Source organism: Cupressus sempervirens, chromosome 5, assembly GCF_028749045.1.
Source record: "Cupressus sempervirens isolate cs-2001-9-10 chromosome 5, ASM2874904v1, whole genome shotgun sequence".
NCBI classification, from domain to species: Eukaryota; Viridiplantae; Streptophyta; class Pinopsida; order Cupressales; family Cupressaceae; genus Cupressus; species Cupressus sempervirens.
The window spans coordinates 507,615,512-507,635,994 of record NC_143122.1 but is presented as its reverse complement, the minus strand read 5'-3'; the positions used below and the strand labels follow the sequence as shown (position 1 = coordinate 507,635,994).

The following is a 20,483-nucleotide window of genomic DNA, read 5'->3' as shown; positions in this document are numbered from 1 at the left end:
GGGGCAAAAGGTCAAGGAGGAATAAGACAGAATGCTAGAGGGAAGTTGAAGAGTCACAAGGGAATAGGACAAAAGCCAGAGGGGAGTCGAAGAGTCTTAGTTTGTGTATTAAAAGGGGAAGAGGCTCATTCCTAGGAATGCTTGATTTATTGATTCAGTTTCAGTTTTCTCTATTGTGAGAGTTAATCAGAAAGCTTCAACTTTCAGCTAGTAGGAGGACATAGCCTCTCATGTCGACAGACAGTGTACGCAAACCCATTGTTTGGGGAGACATCAGTTCAGGTGTTTCACATGCGCTTACAGGTTCTTATTCTAGTATTCCAATCTGACTGTTAATCTGTATCTAAGATTGGATTTGTTGGTGTTGGTTATTGTATTGCTTTTGTATGATGCAATAACGTTGTTTAAGGAGTTTTATGGTTTTATCATTGTGGGTTTGTAATGCATTTCTATATGTTTGAAATCCTAAATATATTTTTGAAAAGAATGGGTTTATATTTATTGGAGAATCTACTGGTTTCTATTGCTGTTCATAATACATATGCCTATGGTTTTAAGTTCTGAATTTCAGTATTGAGGAAACAATTAGATAACTATCAATTGGAGTATTTCCTATGGTTTACATTGCTAGTTTATCTATATCTATGATATGATTTTATGTTTTATGCTGTTTCGAGAAGAAATCAAGTAAATATCTGGTTAGGGATATTTCAAACAAATATCTAGATTTAACTGTTTCTTTAAATCTAGAGTCTAGGTTAGTGTCCTTATGTGGCATGGATTCAAACCTCTTTTTCCTTTGACTAGCAAAAGTTGATTGACAAGAATTATAATCCATGGAGTTATTAGAATGCTAACCAATTGTGAGTATGGTTAAATACAACAAAGACGCATGACTTGCGAAAATCTAGAAGGCTATGACAACGACATAGGGAAGCTTTAATGCTTCTAAAAGTGTCTATTTTTGATGCCTTAGTGTCAAAGGTTAGAAATGTCACTTTAGCTTCAGCATTGTATTAGAGTCTTAAAACCAGTTATCGAGGATTAGAATTGAGGAGAGCTTTGTATAAATAAAATTATTGTTTCCTAGTAAGTTGCAAGCAGCAAGATTTGTTTCTGTCTTTTGTACTGGAAGGATCTTAGTGATCAACTAGCAGCCACTGAAAGCTGGTAAGTGATCAGTTTGTGGTGGCTTCACTAATGCATAATTTGCTTGCATCATGAGATTCCTTTCTTGAGCCTCTACACATACTCTTTTTGTTTTTTTTTGGTCTCGGAAGGTATCCCTGCGACCCCAGCCCAACGGATTTCCTTTATGGGGCGAGCTTGAGGCGAGACTAGTCCCTTCGGCCATGGGATAATCAACACTTCCCCCAAGTACCCGTGGCAGGGTAATGATGAGCCAGGGAGTTGAACCGGAGACCGTGGGGATCTACCCACAACCTTAGACCAACTCGCCTAACTCGGGGGGGCAGTCTCTACACATACTTATAGAGACTATGAAGTACTTGATTTTGAGAGTTTATAATGTGCCTTTTACAAAAGGAATGAAGGAAAGCATAGTTAGAGCATTAAGTCAAGGAATAGCTTATTGGCAGGAAGCTTTTGTCAAGAGTAACCTTGTTGGCCAACATTTTGAAGATGCTATTTCTTTTCATTCTGCAATTAAAAAATTCTGATCATGCAGAGGGTCAAGGTTGATCTGAAGTTGTCCGGCATGAATTGACAAACTAGCTTGATTGGAGGAAGCTCTGTCAAGAGAAACCCTTTGGGCCCTAATTTTGAAGATGATATTTGTTTTGGTTCTACAAAAACATAATATGATCATGCAGGGGTCAAGGATGATCTGAAGTTATCCAGGATGAATTCACAAAAAATCCAGTCTCTGCAGAATTTACAATGCATTTTAAGCTCCTTGCAATTGAGCTAACATTGTTTGTCATTGTGAATGGCAATGTGATTTCACTGTCCACTATAAATATTTATTGCAGATGACACCTCAACATATTGGATGGGACAAAATCCAACACTCTGTGTGAGTATGGGACAAACGCCTAGATTTTGTGTGGACACTTACATGGAGCACCTGTAATGCCTGGAGTCCAATCAACACTTCATTGCTCGAATTAAGAATCGGTTTGGGAAACCAAATTGGTTGGAATGCTATCTTGGTGGTAACTGATCTGGTGTAGCATAATTGTCATCTGTTCAAATTTTATTAGGTTGCCACTGGGCACTGGTTAACTTCAACCTTGCAAACACATGTTTATTCCAGAGTCTATTTGTAGACTAGGCTCACGGGGATATACAGTATACCACTAAGTTCTGCATTGTAAACATATGTAATTTACCTTTTTTCACTTGAAAATGTGTACTGTGTGGTACTCCAATTTTCTGTTTTCATATGAAATAGTTAATTTGTATTTTTTCCTATGTCACTTCTAGGCTTCATAGAAATTACAAGGGTTTCTATGAAATAGTCAATTTTGATATCATAAGATTTCTTGAATTGTATGGTGAAGACTTTTTATGTTGCTAATTGGAATAGTGAATTCCTAATGATTAGCCATGTATAGTCATCTTCAGCGGATCTCAAGTTTCATGTTATGGTTGCTCTGGATGACAGCCTTTGAGATCTATATACGAAGTTATGAACATTTACAAAGTTTGACCATTGATCAATAGATATTAAATCAAGGGCAATACTCTGTCAGATAAAAAATACGAGTCATGCAGAGAGTCTAAATATCAGTCCAAGCGTGGAGCAAGAATCACTCAAATGGCCCTGACAAATCTGATTCCTATTTTTAAAGTTGATATTGATTGGATATTTTCTCAATTCAGAGGAACAGAGAATTTATCATGAAGATTAATTGTGTTGTAATGCTTTCCTCTTGTGGGTGTCACTTGTCTTCAATTATTAAATAGAACAGCAGATTGTGCTTCTACATGAGTAAGTGTAGTTGTGATCTTTACTTAGCAATGAAATTTACAAAAAGCAAATTGTATTACAAAGTAGTGATGTGGATAAATGTTGCTTTGATCACTTTAGAAAAGGTGCACCTTTACTTGGACTAGTAGGTTTGTTACCTAAAAGTTGAAACCATAGCATTGAACTGAGGTAGTCTATGCTAGTACTTACTGAGTTTTTTTTATTTTTATTTTTTTTAAAAGAGGATTTTTTGTAGAAAACATTAAAATTAATGAACCCCTTGTTAATAACATTTTTGAGGTTTAATAGTGTACTAGCCAAGTTTTTTACAAGGTTTGTTAGTCAAGATTAACTTGGCAAGTTGGGATTTTAACACAGTGCTTGAAAACAAGGGACGGGGGGGTTTGCTTTTAATCTTTTTTTCTAGATTCTATTTCTGCATTAAACTGGATAGATTACGATCTTAGTTGCCGGATTCGTGTATCGGATCCTGGATCTGGATTTGGGTCAGATCTGGATCCGGATTCGCATGTGGATTCGTGAAGATTCGGGCAGGATCTGTAAAGGTAGGATTACGGATCCTTCCTGGATCCTCGAGGATCCACCGCCGATTTGCGTGAATCCATGCCAAAGGAGCCAAGAAAAGCCATAAAAAGTAGGCCCTTTCGATTTTTTTAATGGTTTTTTTTGGCCTAATCCCTAAAAACAACCCTCTTAAGTCATAATGCAAGTGCATTTACTCTCTATTTTGCTCTCTCATACTTGCTAGTTTGAAGTAAAGTGCTTGGATTCAAAGGAGATCGGTTGTGGAGCTCTAAATACCTTGCAAGAAGTGTTTAAGGTATGCATTTCAACCATATTCTTGAGTTCTATCATAGATTATTGATTTATTTTTAATTTTTCAAATTTTCAAGTTTTTGTGCAAGTGTGAAGCATGGTTTTCTTTCATTTTTGTTTTCTAGATTGCAAGAATAGAACAATGATTAGTCAAGGTTCAGTGGGTGGCGGTGGGGTTGCAACACCAAGCTTCAAAATTGATAAAGGGGTCTCCTTTATGGAGACACACAACAAGAGTCGCACAATGTCTTGGGGGTGGGGCATACATATGGAAATGTAATTATTGCAATATACAACATAGAAACTCCTATTCCCAAGTGAAACTACATTTTTTGGGCCCTGCAGGTGAAGGAATTAACATTTGTCAGGGTAGTGATAAGAAGGGATTACCAGCTGCACAAATAGCAGCGTTAGCAACAGAGCAAGATGATGCTGATAGAGCAGTTGCAAAAGCAAAATGTGGTGCTTCCAAAAGAACAAAGACACCAACACCATCATCCAATACACAAGAACACATCTTTTTTTGCCAATGCCAACTACAAATGATGAAGATGAAGAGCCATCTCCACTCAACCGCAAGAGAGGCCACTAGATAGGGCATTCCAAAATGAAAAGAGAGACATTGCTGATTACAAAATTGGACATTGTTTAATTGCAAATGGTGTTTCATTTAATTTTGTGAGATCACCTTATTTTAGGGAGATGGTGGAAGCAATAAATGAAACACCCCGTGGTTACAAACTGCTTGGTTATGAGAAGTTGTGCACTGCCATATTATATGATGAGAGGAAATTTGTAGAGGCCGAACTTCAACCAATAAGAGATTTTTGGGTTCAATCGGATGTGTCTATTTTTTCGGATGAGTGGAAAGATTGTAGAAACCGTCCATTGATCAATGTTATTGCTGTATGCCCTAAGGGGGCAATGTTCTTGAAGGCAGTTGATTGTGAAGGGAAAGTGAAAAATGCAGAATTTATTTCACGCATTCTCATTGATGCCATAGAGTCAATGGGTCTTGATAATGTTGTCTAAGTGGTCATGGACAATGCAAAAGTTTGTAGGGCTGCAGGGATAATTGTAGAGTCTAGATATGATCATATCTTTTGGACACCATGCACTGTCCACTCTCTCAATTTAGTGATGAAAGCAATTGGCACCGAAATAGATTGGGTGAAAAAGATATATGAGAAAGTTGAAGAGATTCAAATGTTTGTGACAAATCACCACATGGCACAAGCAATTTTTAGAGTTTCTCGGATTTGGAATTATTGAAGGTAAATTTGTATATTTAATATATAATTGAATATTATTGGATTCCATACTTTTTTGTTGTTGTTTACATCAACATGTTTTGATTTTTAAATGTATTACTAACTTGAGTTTAACATGTTCTTAGGTTGCTGAAACCCGCTTTGCCTTACACAATCGTCTTGAGACGACTTGTGAAGGTAAAAGAAGCATTGAAACATATGGTCATTAGCTCCCAATGGGGCGTTTGGAAGAATTCCAATACAGCAAGGGCCTTAAATGTGAGAAGAATGATACTAGATGAGGATTGGTGGGGTCTTGTGACTTATGTGTTGGAAATCACTGATTCAATAATGGCAATGCTTTGCTTTGCAAACAGTGATGAGCCATGCCTTGGGGATATTTGTGATTCCATGGACATTATGCTGAAAAAAATTAAAATGGTAAGTTCTACGCTCTTTTACAACAATTTTTTCATTTGAGAGATATCTAGATTCTAAAGTTTAAATTGACATATTCACTAATTATAATTATTATTTGCATCTCATATCCTAGGTCACACAGAGGAGGGAGAATGATCCTAAGGACACCTTTTACAAGAAGGTGGAAAACATTGTTCATCATCGATGGAACAAGATGACCACACCTTTGCACCTCCTTGCATATGCTCTATCCCTGAGGTACTGTAGTTCTTATCAATGCTTATTTATCCAATGTTTGTGCTATTGATATTTGATAGTGTTCAATTGTCTTTTGTTATCCTTAGGTACTATAGTGCAGATGTACTTCGCCTTCCAGGTAGAGTGCCACCATTTAGAGATGCAGAGATTGCAAATGGGTATAAGAGGGCCGTAGCTAAGATATTCCAAGATCTAGAGATTGGGGCAACTGTGAGGAGTGAATTTGCTGCCTTCATCTCAGGTGAGGATTTCCACCCTATTGCCATAGTAGACCAAAGCACGATGGGTGCCATCAAATGATGGTACCTTCATGGGCAAGCCTTCATGTACCTCCAACCTCTTGCCATAAAGGTCCTATCCCAAGTAAGTTTGTAAAATTAAGCTTAATGTTAACACTCTCAATTCCTTGAATTTATTATTTAATTATTTATCTTGATTGTTGTATTGATAATTTTTAGTTTCTCTTTAAGTTACCAGCTCTTCTGCAATTGAGCAGAATTGGAGTACTTACTCCTTTATCCACTCAGTCAAATGCAACCGGTTGGCTCCAAAAAAATCAAAAGACCTTGTGTTCATTCACAACGATTTGCGGTTGTTGTCACGGAAGGATCCAATGTACAGGAAGGGGCCTGAAAAGTTTTGGGATGTAGCACTCGAGACTCTTGATTTAGATATGACCATCCAGGATCAGCTAGATCCACTTTGATTGATGTGGATGATGAGGAGGATTATGAGTTCACAATCCCCTGTACTACTAGTGGTTTGGGTTCCTCTATTGATACAGATGCAACACTTGCAGCTCATCAGTATCCCTCTGATGCAAATTTTCTTGAAAATCCATTTGATGATTAAATCAAAAACTTTAGTCTTGACTCTTGACTCTTTTATGAGTTAATCATGTTAGAAACTTTAAGTTTAGTGATCTATATTTTGAATGTTACAAACTTTCACTTTTATTAATTCAATGTGAATGTGTTGATTTTCTTTATAATCATGAAAATAGACTAATTATAATTGATCAAGTATACTAGAGTCATAGATGCATACTAGAATCATAGATTCATATTATGAAATGATTTAGTTTTAGAATTATGTATATTTCTCTTATTTTTTAGTGTATATGTGTGTGTGTGTGTGTGCGCGCGCGCACGAATCCTCCACGAATCATAATTGGGGAAAAAATAATCCTGAATCCATGGATCCGATTCCCATGCACGAATCGGCAACTAAGATTCCGATGCTCTAGCGATGAAAAGCATAATTTGATTTATGTTAACTGCCTGTTTCTCTGCACCTATCTCTTTTTGTGTACCAAGTAGTAGTATGTTGGATTTCATTTTTGTAATTATGCTCTATGTGATGTTTTTTTTTTTTTTGTCTAACGTTTAATTTCAGTTTCCTTATGCAGGTTATTCTGCTTTATTATTTTAAAAATTGTCAACAAGATGTTATTTGAATTTAGTTACAAATAGACTATTGATTCTTGAGTGCTGAATTGTAATGCCTTTCTAGTGGCTAGTTGTAGGTGCAGGGGCTATTGGATGTGAAGTCATGAAAAATCTAGTGTTAATGGGCATTGGTTGCAGCCCGAATGGAAGCATTACAGTATCTGATATGGATAATGTATCAAAGCCAAACTTGTCAAATCAGGTTTTATACAAAATAGATGACTTGGGGAGACTGAAAACAGCCTCAGCATCGAGGGCTCTGCGAAAAATCAATCCTGCAGCCCAAGTACGTGCATTGAATGTGAAGTTCAGTACGGAGGCTGAGAATATATTTGATACTTCCTTCTTTGATTCAATTTCTGGTAATTATTGTTTGACCCTACATCAATTCTGTTTGTTTATAGTTTATATCTATGTTTTGAGATTAAGTTTATAGGAATAGGTGAACTTGTTATGCTTGATATTTTTTTATGTCATAGCATGTATGTTCAGTTATTGGAAATTTGCACCAATCAGATTAACATGGTCTCTCAATAGAATGCTCTTGCTACTACTTTTCTTAGAATGATGCTTTTGATAACAATCTCATTTTAAACATTTTTTCTCTTGGTGCTGTTTTCTGCCACGATGTGCATATTAAACCCCTGATGAACTTGGAATTTTTTGTGTGTCCGGGGGTAAATATTGATGGCTGATACCTTAATAGATATTTAACTCTTGCTAATAATTGAAATGAGAAAATATAATACAGGCATCTGGTACTGTAAATCAATTATTTTGAAGGTTTCACATAGGAGACAATTTTTTTTTAGGTGACTGCATTAGAGTTATGTCTATAAAATAATAGAGTGAAGTGGCTAAAGAGCTAATGTTGCTCTTAGATACACTGATAGCTACGCAAAAGACACTAACTAGGTGACAACGCCACTGGATCATCTTTAAAAAATTAGGATTGTCACAGATATGCCTTTTGGTCATCTCTGGTGCATATCAGATCCATATTAAGATGGTCCATGCTAGTAATATAGGGTTTTAATTCTATGAGATGTTTTACAAATATAATCTAACTCTTAACATCTTTCCTATAACTTGAGATTCCCTTCCTTCTGCCCTCTGCCTTTTATAATATACATTTTATTAGTGACCACATCTGGTTTTTATTTCAGGTCTCTTCAGTGTTACCGTTCATGCAGGAAACAAGGTGAGGTGTATTGCATATGTAATAGATTCATCATTATATTCATCTTATTGGTGACTACACATCTGACTTTATTTTAGGACTTCCTAAAGTTTAACATTCTTGCAGGAAGCAAAGGTAAGATTGTTTTGCATCTACAAGACCCATCATTGTTCTCATGAACAATAAGTGAATAAAGCTACAAGTGCTATTTTTATTCTATGTTGTGAAACAGCTTCTTATACATTCATAATAATATACATCTTATTGGTGATTACACCTGATAAAATTTTAGGACTTTTAAATGTTTAGCATTCTTGCAGGAAACAAGGGAAAGATTGTATTGTACATATAATAGATCCATAATACCTGTCATATCTAATAAATGAACAAGGCTACAGGCGCTACAGGTATTCCATGTTGTCAAACAGCTTTGCGTATGGTCTCATTTAGAGCAATTTGAATGTCAAGTTACAGGTTGCCTGCATATATGTAGAAAGGCAGTCTAGTGTTGTTGGTTGGTTATCTCATTTCTTCTCGACACATTAACTGAAAATTCCTACTAGTACTATCTATTAGTATCCACTCCCATGGCCAATAGGAACTAAGTACTAACAACCATGTTCATGATTTGAATTAATATATCAGAGAAGCTGCATAATGCTTACATATACTTGAACATGGATTATTTCTATCCTCTTTTCAGTCGTTGGTCAACTTAAGAGAATATTGTTGTAGGCTTTTTTTGAGGGGGGGGGGGGGGTGGGGTGGGGTGGGGCACATAGGGGGGTCAGTGGGAGGGTAGGGGATGGGTTCGGGTTTGTTGAGACCAGTGAAACTATTACAATAATAGATAAGCTTCTATTATTAGTTAATGGTTGTCATCTATTGTAAATATTAGAATGTTTCTAATATTTAGTTGGCTGTAGTTATCAGTTAGCTTTCTTTAACTTTCTTTTAGCTAGAATATAATATTTCTATTTTTTTATGATTGTTTCCTAAGGAAACATCAATTTATTCTTTTGTATATATAGACCTCTCGGTCTTTGTTTCATAACAAGCGAGTATTTTACCAATTGCTTCGTAATATGGTATCAGAGCCAATTCTTTGATTTTTTTCGAAAAAATTATAATTTTTTGTTCGAAATCATCAAAGCAATAGTTTTCAAAATTATTTTTTGTGATATCTGCTTCTTACGGCCATTTTCTGCAATCACCATCTGTTTTTCTGCACATTTTCACCATTTTTGTGTTTTGTTTGCAATAGGGCCGTTTTTGTTCGAAACCCTACTTTTTGGGCTCGATTTTTTTTTGATTATAGATTCTTGGTGGGTTTTTTTAGAGCTCAACTGGGTTGTCCGATTTTTGTGGGTGCCTTGATATATGTGCCTCAATTTTCGAGCCAGCGGATCCAGAAATCGACAACATATTCTTTTTGGGTTTTTAAAGATCTCTTCTGGACACCCCTTCAAATTTTGTAGGTCTTCCATTTTTTTGCCTTGAAGAATGTGCCTTCATAGATTTTCACACTTTTTCATTGAAAAACTTGCTATGACATCATTGACTAATATTTTGCTCGAGAGCAATTCAAAATTCAACGGTTGGAATTATGGCAATTGGAAGCAGCGAATAATAGCAATTTTTGAATATCGGAATACTGATCAGATTGTTCTGGGTGTTACATAGTGTCTGATTGCCCCTAGTACTAATCAGGATACATGGGATTTGAATAATCAGGAGGCGGTGATGCATCTTATATTATTCATAGTTGATGATTAGCTCTCTTAGATTCCATCTGGCAAGACAACTGCTGAGATATGGGCATATATAAAAAATCTTCATGAGACTTCTGACAAAAAGCAAAGCTTTCTTCTTGAAGAACACTTTGTTTTCTATTATCATGGATGAGCAAACCTCTCTCCAGGCTTACTTGAATAGGATTTAGGAAATTCGCAATCAGTTGCTTGCCATTGGTCGCAAGACGGAGGAAGAGGACATTGTGGTTATCAGTCTCCGGAGTTTACCAAAGTCCTACAAGAATTTTATTGAGACTCAACATCATGTCTTTTGGTGTTGATTTGAAGTTCACTAATCTCTGTACACTTCTGCTTCAACAAGATCGGTGGAAACAACAATGCAGTAGTGGTTCCAGCTCCACCTCCACAGAGCAAGTCTTTGTTGCTAAATCCTTTTAGAAGGATAACGATAAGTCTCAACATTCGGGGGAGAGGGGGGTCAGGGGGAGGGCAGGGGAGGGGTTCGGGTTTGTTGAGACCAGTGAAACTATTATGATAATAGATAAGCTTCTATTATTAGTTAATGGTTGTAATCTATTGTAAATGTTAGAATGTTTCTAATATTTAGTTGGCTGTAGTTATCAATTAGCTTTCTTTAACTTTCTTTTAGCTAGAATGTAATATTCTATTTTTTATGATCATTTCCTAAGGAAACATCAATTTATTCTTTTGTATATATAGACCTCTTGGTCTTTGTTTCATAACAAGCAAGTATTTTACCAATTACTTCGTAATATGGTATTAGAGCCAATTCTTTGATTTTTTTCAAAAAAATTATAATTTTTTGTTCGAAATCATCAAAGCAATAGTTTTCAAAATTATTTTTTGTGATATTTGCTTCTTACGGCCATTTTTCTGCAATCACCATCTATTTTTTTGCACATTTTCACCATTTTTTGTGTTTTGTTTGCAGTAGGGCCGTTTTTGTTCAAAACCCTAATTTTTGGGTTTGATTTTTTTTTGATTATAGATTCTTGGTGGGTTTTTTGAGAGCTCAACTGGGTTGTCCGATTTTTGTGGGTGCCTTGATATATGTGCCTCAATTTTCGAGCCAGCGGATCTAGAAACCGATAACATTCTTTTTGGGTTTTTAAAGATCTCTTTTGGATACCCCTTCAAATTTTGTAGGTCTTCCATTTTTTTGCCTCGAAGAATGCACCTTCATAGATTTTCACACTTTTTCATTAAAAAACTTGCTATGACATCATTGACTAATATTTTACTCGAGAGCAATTCAAAATTCAATGGTTGGAATTATGGCACTTGGAAGGAACGGATAATAGCAATTTTTTAATATTGGAATACCAATCAGATTGTTCTGGGTGTTACATAGCGTCCGATTGCCCTAGTACTAATCAAGATACATGGGATTTGAATAATCAGGAGGCGGTGATGCTTCTTATATTATTCATAGTTGATGATCACAGATTCCATTTGGCAAGACAGCTGCCGAGATATGGGCACATATAAAAAATCTTCATGAGATTTCTGACAAAAGCAAAGCTTTCTTCTTGAAGAACACTTTGTTTTCTATTATCATGGATAAGCGAACCTCTCTCCAAGCTTACTTGAATAGGATTTAAGAAATTCGTGATTAGTTGCTTGCCATTGGTCGCAAGATGGAGGAAGGGAACATTGTGGTTATCACTCTTCGGAGTTTACCAAAGTCCTATGAGAATTTTATTGAGACTCAACATCACGTCTTCTGGTGTTGATTCGAAGTTCATCGATCTCTGTACACTTCTACTTCAATAAGATCGGTGGAAACAGTAGTGCAGTAGTGGTTCCAACTCCACTTCCACAGAACAAGCCTTTGTTGCTAAATCCTTTCAGAAGGATAACAACAAGTCTCAACAAAAATGCTTTGCTCCAGATTTAAAAGGCTCCTAGAAGAAGAACATTCAATGGAACTATTGACACAAGTTTGGTCACATGAAGGTTGGAGTCAGAAATGTTTAGTTGCCCAATTTAAACAATCAGGTTTGCAGCCCAAAGCGAACAGTGCAAAGCACACTAAGCAAACAGAATCTGCGTTTTACGCCTTAATGGCTAAAATACCAGGAAATCATGTCAAGTCGTTTGCCTGGTATATTGATTTAGGTGCCTCTCTCATTTCACCCACCGCAGAGACTGGTTTACTGACTACCAACCTTATTCAGATTATAGACTTATTTACCTCGAAGTTCTAATGCTAGACTCAGTGGGTTCATAGATTCAGATTGGGCAGGCTCTGTTGACGATAAAAAGTCAACTTTTGGATATGTGTTCAGTTTGGGATCAGGTGTTGTCACATGGACTTGTACGAAACAACACACAGTTTCTCTCTCCTTTACAGAGTGACAGTCAAGGCAGGTTGTGAAGTTGTTTGGCTTCATCGGATGCTTGGGGATATGTAGATGTCACTAGCAAGACGAACCACTTTGTTTGTTGATAACGAAGTCGTTATCAAGTTAGCAAGTAATCTAGTTTTCCATGAATGAACCAAACAAGCATGTGGATGTTCATTGTTACTACATATGACAACTGGTTGTAGACGGGACAATAGACTTGCAGTATGTTCCTACCACATATTAGACTGCAAACATTCTCACCAAGCCTCTTGGTCCTAATAAGTTTGTCAAATTTAGAGAACAACGTGGTGTTGTGGATAGATTAACCATTAAGGGAGGGTATTACGATAATATATAAGCTTTTATTATTAATTAATCGTTATTTGTTTGTAATCTGTTGTAAACATTAGAATGTTTCTAATATTTAGTTAGCTGTAGTTATCAGTTAGCTTTCTTTTAGCGAGAATAGAATATTTCTATCAAGTATTATACCAATTACTACATAATAGAAACATGGGGACTCTCACACCCTCCCAAACCTTAAAGTTCCCATCCTCGAGATGTCCCCTAACTGGGTTCTTGGAGTACCCCCACTTCTACCATTTTGTAACCACGCTGCCGCTGGGATGGGTATTTGAATTTTGATTTTTGAATGTTACTATTGGGTATGTATTATGTTACTATGTTGAATGTTTCATGGTTCTAGTTTGTGTTGCAATTTTGCCATGTTAAGTATTTTAATTTGGTATATTATACTGAAACATCATTTCATAACTAGCATTTTAAGTTCTATATGTACAGTATGCAACAACCCTCCCTGCCTCGTTGTTCCCTTGCTGCCATCCCTTGCTCGCCTGCCTGCCATCCCGAAATTTAGGCCCATTGTCCCCCTGCTTTGGAAACTTGTCCTAGTGTCTCGTTGTACTGACGTATTGACGTTGGTTGAGACGAAACACAAAAATATATACACAACAAGAAATAAGTTCATAGTACATCACTATGTGTAATGTCCCCCTTTTTCTAGCCATTTTTCGTTATTAACCCTTTTCATCATTGTTATGTGGGCTATATAGAAGCTTATAGGGATCAGTACAAGATTCGGCCCAGGCAGTTTCAGATTCAAGCCAATCGGAGTTGATACAATGAGGGACTCTAAATACTAAAAAACATATACATATACACAACAACAAATAAGTTCATAGTACACCATTATGTGTAATGTCCCCTTTTTTCTAGCCATTATTCGTCATTGACCCCTTTCACCATTGTGATGTGGGCTACACAAAACTTTATAGGGATTAGTACAAGATTTGGCCTAGGCAGTTTTAGATTCAGGTCAAATAGTGATGATACAATGAGGGATTCTAAATATTTAACTATTTATAGTAAGTCAATAGGGGTTCCTCTGTATGGCTTTTAGTGTGGGACTTGGAGTGTTTCGCTGAAATCTTTTCGACGAGCTATCACATGTGGTTTTCCAAGTCCAATTGATTGTCTATTTTAATGCCTGAAGATTAAATCACTTTTAATAAAGTGATTTTGAAATTAGAAGTCAAATTAATAAGTCACTTTATCTTTATAAGGTTATAATATTCTCTTAAGTGGGAAAAGGACAATTAAAAGGGAAAAGAGAATAAAAATGAATAGACATGCAAAGGAATTTGAAGAGTCAACTGGTTGTGCTGAAAACAGGAAGCGGGAGCTCTTTTTCAGCATGCTTGGGTATTGGTTTTGGTTTTAGATTTCTTCTCTTGAAGAGTTGGAAGCTCAACTTAAGCTAGCTTGAGGACGGAAACCCTCCAGCCGGAGATGGTGGACGAAAATCCATTGTCTATAGAGATGTCATAACACGTGTCTCACTTGTGTGTAAACTTTATTTCTATTCTCCTTTTTGACAGTCATTTCTATATTTACGATTGGTGTTGAATATTATTTAGCTGAAGAATTTTATTGTAATATTCATGGGAAAATTATATTGCTGCTTACTATAATATATCAAAGTTGTCGATGCAGATGCGAGGATTTTTTTCTTTTGATTTTGGATGCGTTTATATAAATATATTTAAAAAAAATTATATAGATATATATTATATAATAATATATATAATTAGCCGATAGGCTATTATACAACAAAGAATGATTGGATTGTGTAATGTCTCACTTAGCAACTAAAAAAATGGCAAGAAAAGTTGTTGAAAGATTAATAACTTGTTAGAAAAGTTGACAAATCAGAGCTGGCAATCGATGGTGAAAATAAAATCTGATTTCGTATGAGAATAACTATGTTTCTTGTTTGCGGGTCAAACGTTACACCAATCCCAATCTAATCGTTTTTAACGTGTGTGCAAAGTCTAGCACTAATTGCATAAACTAGTACCATGCTTTGCAAATGTTGGTAGGGGCTTTGAGTGGGTACAAAGCACTAATAAATGCTTGCACTAATTATGCCAGTCAATTCATAAAAGATGCATGTATCAAAAATAACTTTGGAGGTGGCGGCATAAGTGGTATGGGAGAACAAATCTAATCTACTAGTGATGCTAAAAGGCAACCCCCACCCTTGATTATATGCCTCTAAATTTTGATCTCTATCGTCTGTACATCTTTAAAAGGGAGAGCTCTCTCCTCACCTAAGGATCCAAATTCGAATTATTATTATGGTGCAATTTTTCCTCTCGGTTTCTTGGAGCATTTGTGGAGAACTTCTATCTTCTCTCTCTCTCTCTCTCTCTCTATCTCATTCTTGCATAACATCTTAATCTAGTTTCATAATGCATTAGCTTAGCTTCTTTTGTGCAATAGAATAGTTTGCATAGTTTAATTAGAAGGATTCGTAACACTCTCATATTGCTAGTTTAGTTGCATTCTCTGCATCTCATTTAGCTAGTTGCATTGCATTCCATGGAAATTCTTGGATGCTAGCTGTAATAACCACCCCTTTTTTGTTTTTCGAGGAGACTTGCAGATTACTAAGTGTTATCAATTAGAGTGCTATTTTCAACATGACATTTTGACAAACACTTAGCAAACATTCAACAATAAATATGCAAAGTCTACAACCTCCTTATTTGCTAATAAAATATTGATTTTGCAATAGAAATGTTTACATACAATTTCCTTATAGGCTGCAGGAAATATTCAGACTGATATTTAACAGTTACAATGCCTAAAATGAACAGTATGATGGAAGGAACCTGGAAGTAGATGTTGTAGTGATCTGCAGATTAAATGACAACATCACAACCTTTAAATGACGAGAGTGGACAAGAAACTCAATGCAACACTATTTAGGCACTATAGCAACACTATTCATGGCACTGTAGAAATTTCACTATTCACGGCCTTGTAGCAAAATCACTATTCATGCCACTGTAGCAAAATTACTATTCACGGTACTGTAGCAAAAGCATTGTTCATGTGCACTATAGTAAAAACACTATTCACGCACACTGTAGCAAAAGCGCTATTCACAGTACTGTAACAAAAACACTATTCATGCGTACTATAGCAAGAACACTATTCACACACATTGTAGCAAAGCTATTCATGTCTACATGACTTGAACTTCAGAGCTCTTAAATTACGTGTGAAAACACCAATAAATCCCACTGTGTTTCTTGAATGAAAACACCTGATAATCCTCCTAACTGTGTCTTTCAACAACGAAGAGAATGCTAGCAAAGAGGGATTTTGTCCTCTAGGCTCTAATATCATCGAAGCATGCCCCAACTCGTTTCAGCCAAGAGAATATAAAGTCCTCCAAGAAGTTGACTTCATTTGCATAAGCAATGTGAGATAAATGGGAAACACCTTTTTTAAAACAACTTTATAATAAAATGACGTAATTGATAAGTATTTAATTTAATCATCATTTTATAATAAAGTAAATTAACTTGGGCATTAAATCATATAAGAGTTGAACTTAGAATACCATGTATGATAGCTCATCGGAAAGAGTGAGACCAAATCCACCAAGCTGAACATTGGAAATTTCCATATCACTCGATTCCCACTGACTTACTAAAAATAGTAACTCTTGAAAATACTGCCAAATGAGCTCCCTAATCACTTTATTAGCCTACGGAAGCTCCTATCATAGGCTAATTAATTGATCCTGATATCACATTAAGTAGGCGACATTACACTAGCATTCTAGCTCTTGCCTTAGAATCTCCCGTTTCATGGTTTATTTGCAAGGGGCTGCATTACTTAGACTTAGCTGAGAGCCATCTCATTGCCCATTGTATCCCTTTGTACTCCATGACTAGGGAGTTCTAGACCGCCATCCAAGCTTTCCAATCTAGGGGATACCTTGAATAGAATGGTTTAGAGGAGTGCACAATCTAAGTGTACATTTTTGACGCATTACTCTATTTATGTGAAGGGGGACTTGTTACTTTTAATTAAATATGGACTTAAGATATAGTGGTCAGAGTCGTCAGACTATAGGATACAATCAAATCAATTGATTTTTAAAGATTTGGTCTAGGCAAATAATTAAATAATTTAGCCAAAATGCTGAGAACGGGGCTAATTGTCTAGGTGACCATTTTTGGGTGATTTTACACCACCAACCCTGCTTTTGCCTGCTGCTGACATGGGAAACCCGATAGGACAAGATCTATACATAACGCATGCCACTCCCACCAATTCCCTGTCAAATGCAGAACCCTTCAAAATCTTCCATTCTCGCCCCCTGTTATGGTGTGCACAACATACTGAAGAAAAGACCATAGCAGCAGTGCATCAAATATCTGGCCGTTAAGATGTTCCAGGTTGGTTTAAATATTTCTGCAAATTAATATAGGAACATAAAAAAGAATGTCATGTTTGTTTCTGTGGAACTCTAGATGAATTATGTCTACCATTTCCTTTCTGGAACCCATTATCTGGACCTTGAAAGTCTTATCACAAGTATCTCATTTTTTTCCCCGAGTTCATTTTCCTATAGCTTTTCAACTATATTTTCTCTCACTTCATAGGTTCAGCTCCATCTGCGATGGGAGATGTACTCTTAATTGGTTTGCACCTAGACATATAAATTGGTCATGTAAAAAGCGATAATTTTTAAATAAAGATCACTTACCTTTTCAGAATCCATTTTTAACGAGTCATGGACTGCGGAAGCCTCAAAACTCCTAAATTTATTTGTTAAAAACATCATTTAATGAGTTTTCATCAACACAGGCTAACATTTCGGATTATCCGTGAAAAAATGGTGAATTTCAAGCTGTAAATATTTAATCTAAAGAGCATGGATTATTCAACATCACACCTCTAAACAGCAAAAAAAAAGCTCCAAAAATATACAAAATCTGGCAAAGATTGAGGAAGACAGAGAAAATTACTGATGTAATATTCTCCCAATGTGGAGTTAGTTCTTAGGTGTCCATTCAAATTGGATTCATTTGACAAAACGTTCAAATGTGCGCTGATCCTCTGCAAGCGTCATCCAACAGCTTCATTTTCCATCTCTCCGTTCTTTGCAAATCTTAAAACCCTACAATCTGTTGTAGCAATCATGTCTGCCTTGTAAACAATCTGGTTTTACGCTCTCATTTTTTGCAGGTTTCGAGGTTGTTGGTAATTGATAAATCAGATGGTGGTGGTCAAAAAGCTGAGTACCACATGCTACTGTCCTGAAACCACATAACTGGGACTGCCCTTGGTCTGAATCATTATTTTTTCTTTAATACTATAATTGGTATGCTTATCTTAAATGCATCTCTAAAAATATTTGATTAGAAATATACTTTGGAGTTCTAATGTTTTAGTAATAATAATAATAATTTAAATTAAAAAAAATAATAACTAGCATTTGCACCTATGAGGTGCAATGATGACTTGATAGTTAGATATGTTGTGTGGTATATATCTTTTGGCATTGGGGAAATTTTAAAGATTTGAAACTGCTTTCATTGGGTTCAAGTACTTTAATTCTAGCTGGGGCAAGATAAAAAACATTTAAAGTGATTGCAGATGTCAATGCAACTTAACTCGAACAAACCATGATAGTTGATTGTCGTGCGTAAATATTTAACTTATCAGAGCACAGACATGAAAAAAAAATGCCATATCAACTTTTCACCTTTGAAATGTTATACAATGGTTCCTGCATTTGGAGGTGGATATGTGATTCAAACTCTTGGAGCTTTAGCAAACACCCTTGGTTGTTTATAAACACTGCAATATTTTTTTTGAATAAACTAAAATAGTGTTTATTCCACTTTCATTAAAGTTTTGATCATAGAATGATTAGTTGAAATCTCGAACTGAATTCTGTGTTCTTTTACGACTGAAATGATAAGGGGCTGTAGATTTCTATTGTGCCACTGTGGCCTTGTCAGAGTGAAATAGTAAGGGGCTGTCATTATCACAACTGCAGTACTGGTAAGGCAATGCAAGGCTTGACTTGTTCAAAAGGTGATGGATCAATTCCTCTTCTAAATTAGTAAACAATAGCATATTTGAAATTAACTTTTGAAATTGAGAACTCAAGTTTCTTTAGAATATAAGGCAATGCTTGACTTGTTCAAAAGGTGATGGATCAATTCCTCTTCTAAATTAGTAAACAATAGCATATTTGAAATTAACTTTTGAAATTGAGAACTCAAGTTTCTTTAGAATATAAGGCATTGCAAGGCTTGACTTGTTCAAAGGTGACGGATCAATTCCTCTTCTAAATTAGTAAACAATAGCATATTTGAAGATAACTTTTGAAATTGAGAACTCAAGTTTCTTTAGAATATTTGAATCCTCTAAACCCTTTGAGGTGTTAAGGCCATATTACGCTATATTAGTTCTTCAGGCTAGAACAGGCTTTAATATACAAGTTAGGACTTAGAAACTATTGCCCAATCACATTTATACACTTAATTTTATACTGAAATAATATCCTGGATTGACTACTTTTTTTTTGCGGCCACATGACTATTGAGATAATCCGCTGACCATAACATAGTATGGTTAAAATATTGTTATATTAGAATTAATAGGAATATCATTTGTTTGAAAAAATTAGATTTATTAAGATTATTATATTGCTTTTACTACAGTTACAGTCCTGATAATTGACGTTGGTGTTATTGTCAAGTTAAAAGGTAGCGTTAAAATTATGTCTTTATTATCCTTAAGAGAAAATTAAGTACCAAGATAAGAATTGAATTATGGCACTATTAAATTTAAATAAAGAATATTTAATAGTTATAAATGATTTACTGTAATTTCAACAAACTTTAAACTTGTCTGATATTCTAAGTATTATTATCTACTATACTTTAGGTGTGAGCTCAACATTACAATCTTTAATAAAATTGTAAAGATTATAACAAGAATAAATGTAAATTAAATACTAAAAAATGTTGCATAAAAAAGCCTTGAACCTATACTCATACTAACTCCCCTATTTGTGCATGCAGGTTACCTACATTTGTAATTCTTGGAACATCCCTTGAATATGGCAAATAGTAGATTATCCAATGATATTGTTACAATTTCTAGCGACCCTTCAGAGACACCTATGCCCCCCGTGGTTGTAGTAGAGAAAGAGGCATTGGAATCAGATTGTGCTTTTGTGAACTGGACGAGATCACAAGAGAGTGAGAAAAAACGAGTCGCAAAAAATATAATTGCTAGTAGTGCAGAAATAATAAGGGATGTAAGCCAGCTGAATAAGTCTATGCAAAGCGCAAAGGACGATCAAATAGAAGAAATGGAGAAGGCTATGCAAGGACAACTTGTAGCGTGTGGAGTGATGAAAAAATATTGCAATTTAGAAAGAGAAATAGGATATGATGAATATCACAAAATAGGAAATTTTGGCACACTAAGACAATCATTTCAGGCATTTTTAAATGTTGTGTGAAACAAAGTCTTTGTATAGGTAACTTGAAATAGGGTCCTAATACGAAAGTTTTACATTTTTTGATGTAGGAAGGTAAGACCTAAAATGTTTTGTGGCATAAGTGTGTCAAAAAAAAAATGAGGCAGGTAAAGAAAAAGATATGGCCCATTAGATTCGTTGTCTTAGAATTGT

General features: G+C 35.6%; 1 protein-coding gene across 2 annotated transcripts in view; it reads left to right on the top strand.

The window, feature by feature from the left end:
• The window catches only part of LOC149556938 (uncharacterized), a 264,534-nt gene that overhangs the window by 37,296 nt on the left and 206,755 nt on the right, over positions 1-20,483 (top strand). For both annotated transcript variants that reach the window (XM_089831574.1, XM_089831573.1), the window contains exon 3: positions 7,210-7,507. In XM_089831574.1, the coding sequence (XP_089687700.1) occupies positions 7,210-7,507 (298 nt within the window). The remainder of the gene's footprint in view (positions 1-7,209; positions 7,508-20,483) is intronic.